Source organism: Lemur catta, chromosome 1 (genome assembly GCF_020740605.2).
Source record: "Lemur catta isolate mLemCat1 chromosome 1, mLemCat1.pri, whole genome shotgun sequence".
NCBI classification, from domain to species: domain Eukaryota; kingdom Metazoa; phylum Chordata; class Mammalia; order Primates; family Lemuridae; genus Lemur; species Lemur catta.
Window position 1 is genome coordinate 189333012 of NC_059128.1, and position 18472 is coordinate 189351483.

The window sequence follows — 18472 nt, forward strand, 5'->3', positions numbered from 1 at the left end:
GAATTTTTTTTTTTTAAGTATTGGGTTAACATCATGCAAGACGAACAAGTTCTAGAGATCTGCGTACAACAATGTGCTTACAGTTAATACCACTGTACAGTACATTTAAAAATTTAAAAGGGTAGATCTCATGTTATGTGGTTTTTTTCTACCACAATTTAAAAAGTATTTGGTTCAAAAAAGAGCATAGCATTGATATGTAAAATGTCCTCACAGGTTTATGTGGCAGGAGAAACCTTGGCCACCTTCCAATGGCATCTACCTTCTTTGAAACTTTATTTTTTATTTCTGGATGCTGTTTTCTGTCTCACCCTTCCACTTCTTTTCTTTGCTCTATCATCCTTTTTTCCCATACTTTCACAAGATCCCAGATACTCTCCCATCGTAGCCTAGGAGAAAATACTCAACTACTCTACTTTGGTTCTCTCTCCTCCTTACATCTAGTTGTGGCATGTTATGTTATCTTATTTTTTTGTTTGTTTAATAAACCTAAAAATAAAGTTACATGTTACCGTTTCTTGAGTCTTAATATATTTCCCTTGTTACTCTTGCAAATTTATCTTTTAAATTACATTTGTTTTACTTTAGATTTCTTTTCTTATCAGAAAATGTTTTATGGAAAGCCAACGTGAAACAGATACCCAAGCAATCATTCTTTAGTTACTTGTGAATAAATAATGTTAAAAATTCAGGGAAATACTTAGACAACAGAAATTATCAGGACTAATTATGTTTACTGTCCAAATTCACCAGATAAAAGTGAATCCTCATACACTGTTGAGTTTAAATGAAAAAATGTAAAGAAAATATATGGTATGCTACCTTCTGTAATAAAAAAGGTGAAATGAGAAAATATACATCTATCTGTTTATTTCTGCCAAAGGAAACATAGGAAGGACAAATCAGAACCAAAGAGATTCATTACCTACCAGGAATCAATAGAAACAGGGTATATGGGATTGAGTGCATGAGGTTAGTGACATTGCTCTCAGCATATTTTTTTAATACAGTTTTGACTTTGTGGAAGCATCCATGTTAATGTTTTACATATCTAAAAAAATAATCACATCAGTAGGATGGCAGACAGGGAGACCTTAAGTGGAAAACAAATAGAAATACATATGCCTACCTATATTTCAAATGAATAACATAAACACACTTAGGCAGGGGGGCAATGCAAGTACCTTTTGAACACAAAACTTTGACTCTATATCCTCAGTCTGAACATAGAAACAATAGTACACAAATATTGAACTCTAATTAGATTAATTTTTATAGCAGTATGGGTTAGCAATTCTGAAACTACTGTGTATTATAGAATTAAACAAATGAACAAATATATTGAGAATAATGGGAACCAGATTTCCTACTGTTTCCAAGTACAGAAAAAGGAAAGACTAGAATTAACCCTGTGGTGCTGAATTAGAATTTGTAGTATGAGAGTGAACTCATGGCTTTTAATACAAATAGAAAGACATAGAGACATAGTTATAGATATGCATTTTTTATACACATTCATATTAATAGTTCTTAGCTCTGTCTGCTGAAACGGTGTTGAAGCAAATACATCCTACTGGAATGAGCACAGCTAGCACTGTTATCTCGTTTTTTAAATACCACTAACCAACAGAAAAAGAATAGGTCTCCTTGGAAAATGGCTGATTTGGGGACTGGGACTGAGGAAGCACAAAATAAGCCTAGAACATCTTGTGCCAACAAGGAAGTACTCAAAAAATGATGAGGACACATACAAAAAAAAAAAAATCATTGGTTGGCTTAATGGGGACCCACTGGCCAAATCTGGGACAATTTTAAATCAAAATTTTAAAATGATAGTAATAGAATATTCATGAAATAAAATAAGAATCTATGAGTCTAATCTGACCAAACAAATAAATAAATGGGCATGGGACAGGAAGCTCTTCTTGGAGTAGAATATCAACTAATCAATATGGAAGGAACAATAGATTTAGAAAAATCACCATTTGGCAAACTATCTAAGTTATAAATGATTCAGCCAAGAATCATCAATAGATGCTAAGAGAGTGGGAAGAAGTTTGATGAGGAAGAGAATATTTTTACAAAGTATCCTCTCACAAATTATTTATGAAAAGGAAAAAATAGTAAATTTACAGTGGATTAATTTAATGAATACTTACCAAGTAATTAAAGTTAACATCACCAATAATGGGTTAAACCAACATCATGAATCTCCCAATCTGATGCTCTGAGTATTCCTGCTAAAATTGTGTAAATTGAATCTAATTGTAATGATACATTAAACACAAATTGGGGGACATTCTATAAAATAACAGGCCTGTATTCTTCAAAACCATCAAGATCATAAAAATAAGACTGAGGAGGTGTTCCAGATAAAAGGAAGCTAAAGAGACATGACAAAAGCAATGTGTTATCCTGTACTACCAAAAACAAATTTCTATGAAAGACATTATTAGGACAATTGTTAAAATTTAAATATGAACTTAGATTATATAATAGTATTGCATCAATGTTAGATTTTCTGATTTTGATCAATGTATTATGGCAATATAACAGAAAATCCTTATTCTTAGGAAATCAACTGATGTATTTATGGTTAATGATGTATGTCTGCAAATTACTCTCAAATCTTACAGAAAAAAATTGTGTTTATGTGTGTATAGAAAGAGAGAAAGGAGAGCCAATGGTAAAGTATAAAAGACAAAATATTAAACTAGTGAATCTGGATAAAGGACACAAAGGAATTATTTGTACAATTCTTATAACTTTTCTGTAAATGTTAAATTACACTGAAGATAAAGAATTTTTTTAAAAGTCAACCTTTTACATTATCATGTGAGGTAAACTAAATTCTAGCTGTGATTTAGAGCCAGTCTTCTAAGCACGAGGTACTGCCCCAAGTGCTTTCATACATACAGCTCATTTAATCAAGTTTCAAAAAAAAAAGTTAAAAAAACACAAAACTACCACAAGTCTCTCTGTAAATGAAGTGTAACCTGATGTTACTGTTTGCTATAGTATCCCTTCCCTCATCTGATTTGCAAGATCACTCTTCCCTTTCTCTTCCCTTTGCATATGGGTGGCCTGAGGCTTGACATGCTCAGAGTGTCCCATTCCCTTGACTAAAGGGATTCATTCAATGATGAGCACATGACCCAAGGTCATTTAGGGTCCCTCTGAAACTTGACTGCAAGAGACATTGAGGAAGCAATCTTTCTGACACATTTCTTATCTAGTATGATGAGCCTCAGGCTACTGGCCACCAATATGCTCACCATGTAGAGAGACCCTACATGATGTTCTTACCCAAGAGATGGTAAGAACAGAGACCTTAATACAGCTAATGGCTGATATACTCCTAGAGCTAAGTGAACCAAAAAATTCCATTTGTGCGTAAGTTAGCCAAGTAAGTCTCTGTTACTTTTAATGAATGTACCCCTAATTGACATAGTAGATAAAGTATAACACAGATGAAAATAGTTCAAGTATTTGTAAGAAAACAAAAATAAAAACATTCCCTTAAAAAAATAGAAAAATCATGCTTTCTATTCAACAATACTAAATCTATGGCCAAATTATATAAATCTTCAACTCTATAACTGGAAATTAACATGCACTAGAAAATAAAGGCTATATTTAAGAGATCACTAACTAAATGGGTATGTATATCCATATTTTTTTAGTGTGGCTATGTCATTAAGTTAAATTTGAAAAAGTTGGAAACTAAAACTTTGATAATATCTTAACTCCACTCGTAAGAACACTGAAAAAGTAAGGCCAAAGGCCCAGATTCAACCCCAGTATATAGCAGTTTAATTCACTTTCTTCCATGACAGTAGTTTTATAGCCTACACACAAACCAAGTGACTACAGAAATAAAATATGTGGATGAAGGTATACAGATCCATAAATAGTTTTGTAAAACAACTCAAAGCATAAATCATACTAATATATCTTTTAAATACAAAGATGAGCATATAACATTTACTAAAAACTTACCATCAGAACTTGTGAGGACAAAGCTTTCTGCTTGAGTCTGTTTCTTTACGCCTAAACTTTTTGGAAACCAGTGAAGATCTATAGGGTAAATATCATCAGGAAGCTTTACTATTTGACTTGTTTCACTAGTTAACAAGTTCCACTTCACTATGTGATGATCATCACTACATGAATACAGCTCTTCAGCAGTAGTCCAACCCACACAGCTTACTAATTCTTGATGTGTCACCATGTTAAGGAGATATAAAACATATACAAAAGTCTTAAATCTTAGTAAAATAATTCATAGATGCAGATTAGAAGAAGAAAGTAAAATAGGGTCAAATATTTTCAAATTTCTAAACGCATTTTTCATTTATGATTTTGATGTTTTTTCCATATAAAGAAAAATAAGCATCTATCAAAACAGTTATAACAATGGACAGCAAGAAAGAAATCCAAATGTCAAAAGGAGGGGGAAAAAAGATTTGACCACATGAAAATTTACAATGTGTGTTATAAAATATTCCATAAAGAAAGCCAAAAGATACACAAAAGAAACCTAATAGATCAAAAGGTATGAAAGGATCTAAATGAAACTGCTGGAGAATAGGTAGAAAAAGGAACTATACTTTTTTCTTTATATATATTCCTTGTATATATATATCTGTGCCATTTAAGTTATTAAAATAAGCATGTATTCTTTTGGTAAATAAAAAACCAACTGTTAAAAGAAGACTGAAATCGAACAGTAAAAATCTCCTTAAATCAAATTATAACAATTCACCTACAAAAAAATCCATGGCTTAACAACTGAAACAAAAATCTTACCAAACTTTTATTTTATTTTATTTTATTTATTTAAATTGATATACAAAATTGTTGACATTAAAATTAGGAAATAATTCAATTATATAATAATTACTATACCTACAAAATGCATAGTGCTGGATGGATGAGATATGATCCTTAAAATTCTTACTTTATTTAACCCATTTTTTTGCTCTCTGATTTATCTGAAGGATTTCTATATAAGTTGAAATGCTCAAGTAGCCCTCACTTCCTCCATCAGGACATGCTGCTTACCCTAGCAGAACTGTGTACGCAGAGAAAGCATTTCAGTTTATTATTTACAAAGGGTGTTTTCTCTTGCTACACCTGTATTTCTATATTGCCAGATCATTCCTGGCTGGGTTATTTGTTCACTTGTTGTTATTATGTAATCCTTTTACTTCCTTCTTTTCTCACCAATACTTTTATTGGCTTATCTGAGCAATCATTTGATTGCTTTTTTCAAAGAAACAGAAAGAGATAACATGCCATAATTATTGTAGGAAGTTCCAACATTTTTTTAATACTTCAAAATATGACAGATTAAGCAAAAACCAAAAAGATAAAAAAGAGATTATAGAAAGCTCTTAAGAGTCTACAAAAATAGGTAATAAAGTAGCACCAGAATACTCAGAACTCAAAATACAATCTAAACAAAAGGATCACTAGACCATTTCTGAAAAAAACTATTCTAATATAATTGGTGTCACCTAAACAATGTAGGTAAAACCTAGAAAGGAAGAAAACACACACACACACACACACACACACACACCCAGATGCCCATCAGGTTATCTACAAACTAATAGGTCTACTAAAATTATGGGAGGAATGGGAGGACTATCAGGTCAAGAATGTCTAAAAAGATATTACTCTTCAGCTTGAAAATCAACAATGTATCCTTTATTAAAAGGATTTGTTCCATAAAATTTGGATTCAATCAAAAGGCACCACTCAAGAATCCAGAAGGAGACATGTGGCCCTAAGGCCACAGGTTCCCCACCCCTATCAGGTGTACTATCAAATATTGATCATTCTAATTATATTTTTGCACCCGTGAAAAGGGGCAAAAATCTTCTCTTTAAGATCCTACTAGACTAAACAAAAACTACTTTTTAAATACTTAAGTACAACGCTTAAGTAGAGTAAGAAAAATGTCAATAAGAATTTGAAAGTAAGATTTAGAGCAAATATTAATAGCTTGCTTTGGAGAATTACTGGTAACACATGATCTTTAATATTTCAAAAACAATTTAGATAAACTACCATGAAAGAAATGGAAAAAATCCATTTACCAATTATTACAGAATTCAAAATAGAATAAAACTTTTAATAATACTATTAATACAATAGGATGATCACAGTAAGGTTTGTAAGTATTGACAGGATATGCTTTGGTTCTTTTAAAAGAGATATCTTCAGTCTCATGCCTCCACTTCCAGTAAAATTTTAAAAGGTCACTTGATTGTATCCGCTGTAAAAATAAAAGGAGAGAAAATATAAAGTCACCATTAAAAACAAATATGTGCACCAAAAATAGCAAACAAAACATCTTCATACCCCAAGGAGCACCTTCAATCCTTACGCCATCAAATACATAAAAAAGAAAAAAACTAGTGGATATGCCAATCCTGTCTAAGGGTGATGGAGAGCATTGGGCTGAACCCCAGGGATTTTCTACAACCTACCTGAGACAGTTCTGTGTGTCCAGAATACCACTAAGTAAATCTCGTCAGGTAAAGAATTTCCACATCCTGAGATCAAATCAAAAGATTCTGTAAACTGGGAAGTCTTCAATTGCAGAACAATTTTGGTCCTGTCTAGTCGATATAAATTAAATTTCCAAGGTATGTTCAAGGGCTAAACTACATTTTTAAAAGCCTTAATTCCAGAACCCATCTGGGAATAACACAACATTACCAACCTAGTGGCCCAATCTGGGGTTTACATTCTATAGTGGGGTAGATATACTGCCAAACAATTATGGTTACGACAGTGGTAATGTGAAAAATAAGTGAATTATTTAAGGAAGAGGTAATAAATTGCTTATAAAAATTACATAAAAATCACAGTGTAATTTCCAAATAAAAGCTTGGTAAAAGAAGAGTAACATTCCCCCAAATAACCAAGACATCAAAAGATACAAATCAAGAAAATGCTAAATTGTCTGAATCTAATTTACATTTGAATTCTGAGTAATAGCACTAACCTAAAATTAAATATAAATTTAATTAAAGTATAATTAAAGGAAAAAAAATTCTCTTTACCAGGAAAATCCTCTTTACTGCTAACTATATCAAAGGAGGTGCTGACTATAGATAAGAATTTAGGGCTGGGTGCAGTATCTCACACCTATAATGCCAGCACTTTCAGAGGCTGAGGCAGGAGGATTACTTGAGCCCAGGAGTTGGACACCAGCCTGAACAACAGAGCAAGACCCCATTCTCTACAAAAAGAAAAAGTCAGCTGGCCATGGTGGCGTTCCCCTGTAGTCCCAGCTACTAGAGAGGCTGAGGCAGAAGGATCTCTTGAGTCCAGGAGTTTGAGGTTGCAGTTAGCTATGATGACTCCACTGCACTCTAGCCTGGGCAACAGAGCAAGACCCTATCTCAAAGAGGAAAAAAAAAAAAAGAATTGAGTAGGCCTCCCTTAGATACTTCTTCATTCCTCTCAATCCAGTAATACTTTTAGATCAGCAAGGTACTAAATAAAGTTGAGTTTCAAAGCACTCTTTTCACATCTCTCTCTTCTAGTTCTCTTAGGGTGATTTCTGTCGAACTTCAAAAGTATGAAATTATGTGTGGCATAGCCAGAGCTTGAAAACAATCTCTCCCAGGCACGCTTCACAGGTTCACTTTTTTGGTCCTTAGAAGTTCTCCATCTTCCTCAAAACTTCTTCCCTTCCATCAGACCTCCTCCAATTAGAACAGGAAAAAAGAGTGATAACACTTTACAAAATGCTGCTTTTTCATAATAATTTAAATTTACTCAGCTTATAAAGATTTTAAAACAAGAAAGGCAAACAAATTGTTGCTTCTAGAAATGACAACACAATAGACAAGAAAATATATACAAAAGCTGAATATACTATTACAATCAGAAACTTAAAAGATCTTTGGCAAAGGCATGATGTATTATACATCAGAAAACCTCAAACTGCCAAAATTCATAATAATTAGGATAATTCCTCAGCAGAAGAAATCATAATTCCCTATAAATTGTAAAGGCAATATGTTTTTTATAAGAAAGAAATCACCAACCAGTCAGAATCATGGTGCCAAAGAATCAGAGAAAGATGAGAGTGGCATCCTAACATTGGGAAGATTCTCCCTTGCTCAGAAAGATCTTCCCCTTGCATTCCATGCAACTGAGATCATCTGCAAGAGCGAGTGATATGTGCATTTTGATGTGGGATTCAATAAAACCATAAGGGAAAGGTAATATTAAAGCATAGCCAATTTGGGGAAGTGCAGAACTGCCTGAATGCTGCATTGAGGCATTTTTATCTGCCTAAAGGAATTGGTTACTGAGGATCAGACTGACCAATAGGTGGTATTGGAGCTGGGGCTGGCGTACAGATAACAGAAAGAAAATTTCAAGGGTATAGATAACAGCAACTTTACACAAGGAGCAGGTAGCGGCAACTATGCCTTTGTTACTAAAAATCATTTTTAAGTTGTCTTTGGTCCAGTGTGAGTCAACATTTTTGAGGCTTGAGAGGAAAAAATGTGCCTAGCAAAAGCCGACAGTCCAACCACCAAAATATACTCCAAATCTGGTCACTTCTCAGCACCTCCAGCATAGTTGAAAACCACCATTATTAGCTCCTGCCTCAATTATTGCAGTGGTCCCAGAACTGATCTTCCTATTCCTTTACATACCTCTTCTGAATATATCAGCCCATAATCCTTTTAAAGCTAAGTCATAACACAAAGGCCAATATGGCTAAAATAAAATGAATGAAGGGACTGGCTGGAAAGTAGGGAAGAGAGGAGGGACACAGATAATGTACAGCCTTAGAAAGTCACAATAAAAGCTTTGGTTTTTCTTCTGAACAAACTGGGAAGCCAGTGGAGGGGTTATGAGTAAAGGAGCAATATGATCTGACACATTTTAAAATGGTCACTACGAATGGTCTGCAATAAACTATTGCAGAAAGGAATATGAAACTACGGAACTAAGGAATATGAAGGAAGGAAACTATCAGGAGGAAATATGAATGAGTGGAAGCAGGGAGACCAGTTAGGATTTCAATAATCCAGAAAAGAAATGAAAATGGCTTGGATGAAGAAGGACAAGGAAGGCAGTAGTACAAGTAGCATGAAGTTGTCATATTCTAAATAAATTTTGAAGACAGATTCCACAAGATTTGCTGATGAATTGAGTTTAAGAGAAAGATTAATAAAAAATGACTCTAAAGTTCCAACAGGCAGAATAGAGTTGCCATTTTCTGAAATGAGGAAGACTGAGGAACAGGCTGGAAGGGGTGATATCAAAAAATCTGTTTTGGATATGTTAAGTTAAGGTGTCTATTAGATATTCCAATGGAAACGTCAAGGAGAAACCGGATGTAATATAGTAAGTATGGAGTTAAGGGAGAGACTGGAGTTGGAGCTATCAATTAGATATCAGTTTGAGAGTTTTCAGCACAGTGTTCATATCAAAAGCCAAAGAATAAGATGAAATTACCAAGAACATGAAAAGGTAGCAGATTAAATGGCCTGGAAGTTCTGTTGAAGTCTAAAGAACAGTTGGCATTAAAATTCAAGAGGAAGTTAACCAGCTAAAACAAGTGGAGATATTCAGACAATGGAATGCTTAAAACAGATTTCAGAAAGAGTATAGATATTGGTAATGACAAGGTAGGTTATGACTGTGAAAGTGAGTGGCTGAGGTCAAGGAACTGACAGGCCAGGGAATGGACTAGATTGATTTGTGGATATTTCAATCACTGAGAATAGTGATAAGAAGAGTGGTGGAGACAGAGAAAAATAGCCATATGCTAAGATATTCATTGGATGCAGTAATGGCAAAGATATCTGCAGATGACTGCAAAAAAGCAGTGCAGAGAATGGTTTAATCTGGTAAGATTTGTTTCAAAAGGACGAGGAGATTTTAGACAAGGAAAAAGAGAATCAACTGTCCAGACACAGTAATGAGAAACAAGGCCCTTTGGCACGTGGGAATCTGGGAGGCAAAATAGCCTCTACTTGAAAGATCTATAGGAAAAGCCATTTCCTTGGGAACATCCAGATTTAAGTTAGACTATGAAGGTAAAGAGATCATTCAGAGTAAAGATTAAGGACACCAACTTGGCTAATGACAACACAGTTCCGGGAGGATTTAAATGATGAAGAGCTAAGAGTTTCAGATGGTGGGATATGGTAGAAACAGCTGACTACCCTCCAATATCCAGGCATCCTTGCTTCTGTGGTATAAAAATCCAAAGTTTTGCTGTACACGTGATCGCCTAGAATAAAGACTATGTTTCCCAGTTGTCCTCAAAACTAGGCATGGCCACAGAGGGCATTAACAATTCTGAAACCCACATGAAGATATTACAACATCATCAGCCTAGTGGCTCAATGTGGGTTGTAATACATTCAGCGAGGGGTAGATACAATGACTAATAGGAATAGTGACCCAGAGTAACAATGTGAAAAGTGAGTTACTAAAGAAGTCATTTTATTAACCCTTATAAAAATTATATAAAATCACACATAACTGGCAAATAAAAATCTGGAAAAAAAACAGTAACACTCCCCATGCCATGCCATCAAGGCTGTGTATAACACAGCAGGATAGAAAGAGCCACAATTCCCAACCTTGTGGAAAGTCATATCAATCCGATATCACCTATTTGAACTTTTAAATGATACAGAATAGTTTTATCATATTTAAGTTACTGTCATCAACAGCTAATCCTAATAAACTAATTCAGGGAATTAAGAGTCTTGAATGTGCAGACTGAGGTAAACAGGGATATAAGATAGAATAGTCCCAAAGGTCTCTTAAGAAAAGATGGATAGACCAGACGTGCTGGCTGACGCCTATAATCCCAGCACTCTGGGAAGCCGAGGCAGGAGGATTGCTCAAGGTCAGGAGTTCGAGACCAGCCTGAGCAAGAGCGAGACCCCATCTCTACTAAAAATAGAAAGAAATGATCTGGACAACTAAAATTATATAGAGAAAAAATTAGCCTGGCATGGTGGCATGTGCCTGTAGTCCCAGCTACTCGGGAGGCTGAGGCAGGAGGATTGCTTGAGCCCAGGAGTTTGAGGTTGCTGTGAGCGAGGCTGATGCCATTGCACTCTAGCCCGGGCAACAGAGCAAGACTCTGTCTCAAAAAAAAAAAAGTTAAAAAAAGAAAAAATGGATAATCAATTTAAATTGTAGCCTTCTTCTTGGAACTGGTCTCTTAGGCAATTTGTAGTGTCAATGCAGAGTATTGTAAGGCAAAAAGAGGAATATCTTACTAGGAGCATAGGAAACTCTGTGGGAGTTCTTTTCAGTCCTGCTAAGAGTGTTAGCATTTATTCACTAGAAGTTTATGGAAGGAAAGGAATTGCAGAGAGCTACAGAGTAGGGGTCCCCAACCTATGGTGAGCTGTATAATTATTTCATTATATATTACAATGTAATAATAATATAAGTGCATAATAAATGTAATGCATTTGAATCACCCCGAAACCATGCCTCCCCGCACACCCCTACCCCCGTCCGTGGGAAAATTGTCTTCCATGAAAATACTCCCTGATGCCAAAAAGGTTGGAGACAGCTGCTATAGAGGGAATAACCAAATGTTAATTTCTTCTAATATGCTCAGCCTTAAAAGTGGGTTCAGTTTTTGTACCTCTTCTGTATCTATACTCACTGCCATGGTGAACTCATTTGTTTCATGGATTAATATAAATTTAAATATATTCACTACATAGAGGTAACTCCCAATTTCATGTCTCTAGTTCACATCTCTCCACTGAACCCCAGGCTTTTCTATCTATTTGACAACTCTATTTGGATGTCTAACAGACATCTCAAATTTAATGAGATTCAAATTAAACCCCTGATCCTCCCTCCAACTTGCTCTTCCCACAGTATTACCAATCTCAGTAAATGGCAATTCCATTCTTCCAGTTGCAAACACCTTAGAGTCATCACTGACTGTTCTCTCACATACCAAATCCAAGTTCTAAAAAAAAAATGTGTTGGCTTTATCTTGAAAATATAAAACTTTTCACCACTCCCATTACTATGATAACAGTCCAAGCTGCCATCTTCCCTTAATCAAAATTACTACAATAGCTTCCTAAGTGGCCTCCTAGCCCCTCTACAATCTATGCTCACCAAAGCAGCCAACATGACTGTTTAAAATAAGACATGGCACTTTTATGCTAAAAATTCTCCAACAGCTTCCTATCTCATTCAGAGTTAAAGTTTTTACAATGCTGTCCAAGGCTCTGATCGATCTCCACTCTCACTATTACTGTTTAATTTAATGCATCAACTTGGTTGGACTATAGTGCTCAGTTGTGTTGGCCGGCACTAGTCTAAATGTTGCTGTATGCCAGTACCATGCTGTTTTAGTTGCTACATCTTTACAGTATTTTTTGAAGTCTTATGGTGTGATGCCTTTGTTCTTTTTCCTCAGGATTGCCTTGTCTATACAGGGTTTTCTGTGGGATTCCATACAAATTTTAGACTGTTTTTCCTATTTCTGTGAGGAATGTCATTAGTCTTTTTTGTTTGGTTTTTGTTTTTTGCGATAGGGTCTTGCTGTGTTACCCAGGTTAGAGTGGCCTCATAATAGCTCACTTCAACCTTGAACTCCTAAGCTCAAGTGATCCTCCCACCTCAGCCTCCCAAAGTGCTAGGATTACAGGTGTGAGCCACCACACTCAGCCTGTCATTAGTATTTTGATAGGGATTGCACTGAAGCTGTAGATTGCTTTGGATAGTCATTTTAACAAAATTAATTCTTCCAATCCATGATCATGGGATGCCTTCCCATTTGTTTGTGCCCTCTTTAATTTCTTTCATCAGTGTTTTGTAGTTTTCCTTGTGGAGCTCATTTACCTCCTTGGTTAAATTTATTCCTAGGCATTTTTTTTTTGTAGCTATTATAAATGGGATTGCCTTCCTGATTTATTTTTCAGTTAGTTTGTAGTTCATGTATAGAAGTGCTACGGATTTTTGTATATTGATTTTGTATCCTGTAACTGTACTAAACTCATTTATCAGTTCTAAGAGCTTTTTGGTAGAGTCTTTAGATTATTCTACATATAAAATCATGTCATCTGCAATTAGGGACAATTTGACTTTCTCCTTTCCACTTTGGAAGCCCTTTATTCCTTTCTCTTGCCTAACTGCTCTGGCTACAACTTCCAATACTGTGTTAAATAAGAGTGGTGAGAGTGGGCATCCTTGTTTTGTTCCAGTCCCTAGAGAAAAAGTTTTCAACTTTTACCCATTCAGTAAGATGTTAGCTGTGGGTTTGTCACATATCACCTTTATTATATTGAGGTACTTTTTGAGAGTAATTGAGGTAATTTATTGAGAGTTTTTATCATGAAGGTATATTGGATTTTATCAAATGCTTCTGCATCTATTGAGATGATTATATGGTTTTTGCCCATCATTCTATTGAAGTGATGTATGATGTTTATTTATTTGTATATGTTGAACCATCTTTGCATTCCTGGGATAAATCCTACTTGATCACAGTGTATCATCTTTTTGATGTGTTGTTGGATTCAGTTTGCTAGTATTTAGTTGAGGATTTTTATGTCTATGTTCATTAGGAGTATCAATGGAACAGAATAGAGAACCCAGAAATTAATCCATGTATCTATAGCCAACTGATTTTTGACAAAGGTGCCAAGAACATTCATTGGGGAAAGGACAGTCTCTTCAATAAATGATGCTGGGAAACCTGGATATCCATAAGTAGAAGAATGAAACTAGACTCCCAGCTCTTACCCTGTGCAAAAATCAACTCAATATGGATCAAAGGCCTAAATATAAGACCTGAAACTATAAAACTACTAGAAGGAAAACAGGAAATACACTTCAGGATATTGGTCTGGGAAAAGATTTTGTGAATCAGGCCTCAACAGCACAGGCAACAAAAGCAAAAATAAACAAATGGGACTATATCAAACAACAAAGCTCCCACACAGCAAAAGAAACAATCAACATATTGAAAAAAACAATCTACAGATTGGGAGAAAATATTTGCAAACTATTCATTCAACAAACAATTAATATTCAGAATATACAAGTAGCTCAAAACATATTATCAGCAAAAAAAAAAAATCTGATTTTAAAATGGGCAAATGATCTGAACAAACATTTCCCAAAAAAAGACATACAATTGGCCAAAAAATATATGAAAAAAATGCTCAACATTACCAATCATCAGGGAAATACACATCATAACCATGATGGGGCCAGGTGCGTTGGCTCATGCCTATAATCCTAGCACTCTGGGAAGCCAAGGCAGGAGGATGGTTTGAGGTCAGGAGTTTGAGACCAGCCTGAGCAACAATGAGACCCTTTCTCTACTAAAAATAGAAAAAATTAGCTGGGTGTGGTGGTGTGACCTCTAGTCCCAGCTACTTGGGAGGCTGAGGCAGGAGAATTGATTGAGCCTAGGAATTTGAGGTTGCAGTGAGCTCTGATGATGCCACTGCACTCAAGCCCAGGCAACAGAGAGAGACTGTGCCTCAGGAAAAAAAAAAAGCCACGATGACATGTCATCTTACCCCAGTTCAGATGGCTATTACTAAAAAGATAAAATATAACAAATGCTGGCAAAGATATGGATAAAAGGGAACTCTTATATACCGTTGGTAGGAAAGTAAACTAGTATAGCCACTATGGAGAACAGTATGGAGACTGCTCAAAAAACTACAAATATAACTATCATATGATCCAGCAGTCCCACTACTGGGATTTTATCCAAAGGAAAGGAAGTATCAAAGAAACATTTGTACCCCCATGTTGTACCACCACCTCCAACAGATGATGGATAAAGAAAATGTGGTATATATATACATCATGGAATCAACCTAGGAATCTAATAACAAATGAATAGATTAAAAAAATTAGTCTATATACCCCATGGAATATTATTTAGCCATAAAAAAGAATGAAACCCTGTCATTCACAGCAACATGGATGGAATTGGAAGACATTATGTAAAGTGAAATAAGGCAGGAACAGAAAGTTAAACACTGTATGTTTTCATTCATATGTGAAAGCTATAAAAAAGTTGATTTCAACTTGTGTTAAGTAAAAAGTAGAACAGAGGATACTAGAGGCTGGGAAAGGTAGGGGGCAGAAAGGGATAGGAAGGGATACAAAATTACAGCCAGATAGGAAGAAAAAGTTCTAGTGTTCTATACCACTGCAGGATAACTATAGTTAACAATAATATATTATATAGTTTTAAATAGCTATAAAGAGAAAATTAAATATTCTCAACACAAAGAAATAATATATATTTGAGATTATGGATACTCTAATTACCCTGATCTGATCATTACACATTATATATAATGAAACATCACTATGCACCCCAAAAATAGATAAAATTATTATTTGTCAATTAAAAAAATAAAGAAAAAATTAAAATTAAAAAAAATTTGAATGTTGCTATAAAAGTATTTTTTAGAGGTGATTATAACATTTCAGTCAGTTAACTTTAAGTAAAGTACATTATCCTTCATTCAATCAGTTGACGGCCTTAAGAACAAAGACCAAGGTTTCCCAAGAAGGAATTCTACCTCTACACTACAACACAGAAATTCTACCCGAGTTTCCAGCCGTCAGATTCAAAACCACAACATTAACCCTTACCTGAATTTCCAACCTACTGGAAAGCATTGCCCTATGGATTTCAGCCTTGCCAGCCCTCACAATCATGAGAGCCAATTTCTTAAATTTTCTCTCTTCAGATAGATAGATCTATTTGTCTATTTATAGGCACTATATATACATGTATCCTATTTATGTATAACAACATATATGTACACACAGGCATACCTAGTTTTATTGTGCTTCACTTTATTGTGCTTCACAGATACTGTGTTTTTTACAAATTGAAAATCTGTGGCAATAATGTATCCATCAAGTCTATTGGCCCCATTGTTCCAATAATGTGCTCACTTTGTGTCCCTGTGTCACATTTTGGTAATTGTAGCAATATTTCAAACTTTTTCATTATTATTATATCTGTTATGGTGATCTGTGATCTATGATCCTTGATGTTACTATTGTAATAGTTTTTGGGCACCATGAACCGTGCCCATATAAGATGGTAAACTTAATCAATAAATGTGTGTTCCGACTATTCACTGACCAACCATTCCCCCATACCTCTCTCTTTCTCTCTTTCTCTGTCTCTCTCCTTGGGCTGCCCTATTCCCTGAGACACAAAAATATTGAAACTTGGTTGAAAGAGACAGGTGTCTCTCACTTTAAATCAAAAGCTAGAAATTATCAAGCTTAGCGAGGAAGGCATGTCAATAGCCAAGATAACCCGAAAGCTAGGCCTCTTATGCCAAACAGTTAACCATGTTGTAAATGTAAAGGAGAAGTTCTTGAAAGAAATTAAAAGTGCTACTCCAGTGAACATGTAAATAAGAAAGTGAAACAGCCTTATTGTCGATGTGGACAAAGTTTTACTAGTCTGAATAGAACAGTAAATGAGCCACAACCTTCCCTTAAACCAAAGTCTAATCCAGACCAAGGCCCTAACTCTCTTCAATTCAATGAAGAGTGAAAGAGGTGAGGAAGTTGCAGAAGAAAAGTCTGAATCTAGCAGAGGCTGGTTAACGAAATTTAAGGAAAGAAGCTGTCTCCATAACATGAAAGTACAAGGTGAAGCACCCAGTGCTAAAGTAGATGCCGCAGCAAGTTATCCAGAAGATCTTGCTAATAAGATAATTGATGGAGGTATCTACACTAAATGTCACATTTTCAATGTAGATGAAATAGCCTTATATTGGAAGAAGATGCCATCTAGGACTTATAACTAGAGAAGAGAAGTCAACACCTGGCTTCAAAGCTTCAAAAGATAGGCTGACTCTTTTGTTAGAGACTAATGCAGCTGGTAACTTTAAGTTGAAGCCAATGCTCATTTCCCATTCCAAAAATCCTAGGGCCCTTAAGAATTATTCTAAATCTACTCTGCCTATGCTCTATTGATGGAACCAGAAAGCCTGGATGATAGCACATCTGTGCACATCATGGTTTACTGAATATTTTAAGCACACTTGTTGAAAATTACTGCTCAAAAGAAAAAAGATTCCTTTCAAAATATTACTGCTCATTGACAATGCACCTAGTCACCCAAGATCTCTAATGGAGATGTAGAAGGAGATGAATGTAGTTTTCACGCCTGCTAACACAACATCCATTCTTCAGCCCATGGATCAGAGTAATTTGGACTCTCAAGTCTTATTACTGCATACATTTCATAAGGCTACAGCTGACACAGAGAGTGATTCCTCTGATATATCTGGGCAAAGTCAATTGAAAACCTTCTGGAAAGGATTCACTATTCAAGATGCCATTAAGAACATTCGTGATTCATAGGAGGAGGTCAAAATATCAACATGAACAGGAATTTGGAAGAAGTTGATTCCAATCCTCATGGATGACTTAGAGAGGGGTCCAAGACTTCAGTGGAGGAAGTAACTGCAGATGTGGTGGACATAGCATGAGAACTAGAATGAGAAGTAGAGCCTAAAGATATGGCTGAATTGCTGCAATCTCATGATAAAATCTGAATGAATAAAGAGTTGATTCTTATGGATAGGCAAAAAAGTGGTTTCTTGAGATGGAATCTACTCCTGGTGAAGATGCTGTGAACACTGTTAAAAACACAACAAAGGATTTAGAATATTATATAAACTTAGTTGATAAAGAAGCAGCAGGGTTGGAGAAGATTCACTCCAATTTTGAAAGCAGTTCTAAGAATTTGGGTAAAATGTTATCAAACAGCATCGCATGCTACAGAGAAATCATTTGTGAGAGGAAGAGTCAATCAATGTGGCAAACTTCATTGTTGTTGTATTTTAAGAAATTGCCACAGCCACCCCAACCTTCAGCAACCACCATGCTGATCAGCCAGCAGCCATCAACATTGAGACAAGACCTCCACCAGCAGAAAGATTACAACCTGCTGAAGGCTCAGATGATTGCTAGTATTTTTCAGCAATAAAGTATTTTTGAATTATGGTATGTAATTTTTTAGACATAATGCTACTGCATACTTAATAGACTACAGTATAGTATAAACATAACTTTTATATGCAGTGGGAACCCCAAAAATTCATGCGATTCACACTATTTGCTTTATTGTAGTAGTCTGGAACTATTAATATATACAGAGAGAGAGAGACTGTGTGCATGTATGTGTACGTGTATATAAAGTATATAAGTGTAGAGGTAAAGGTTAAATACTCAACATCTCTGAGGTAAGCCTGTATATATCTCATATTGGTTCTGCTTCTCTGGAGAGCCGTGTGTAATATACTCATCATTTCTCTGACCTTATCTCCTGCCTCGCTCCCCTTTCACCCAAACTGCTCCAGCCACACTGGCATCTATGCTTTTCTTTCCAACATGCTAAGCAAGCATGATCCTGCCTCACGGCTTT

The 18472-nt window shown here is 35.4% G+C and overlaps 1 protein-coding gene across 1 annotated transcript in view; it reads right to left on the reverse strand.

Moving 5' to 3' along the window:
• IFT80 (intraflagellar transport 80) overlaps window positions 1–18472 on the reverse strand; it is a 131792-nt gene that overhangs the window by 105483 nt on the left and 7837 nt on the right. The window contains exons 2-3 of the mRNA XM_045539561.1: window positions 6201–6283; window positions 4000–4221 (exon numbers count right to left, since the gene is read on the reverse strand). Coding sequence (XP_045395517.1) covers window positions 4000–4221; window positions 6201–6237 — 259 coding nt within the window. The 5' untranslated portion in view covers window positions 6238–6283. The remainder of the gene's footprint in view (window positions 1–3999; window positions 4222–6200; window positions 6284–18472) is intronic.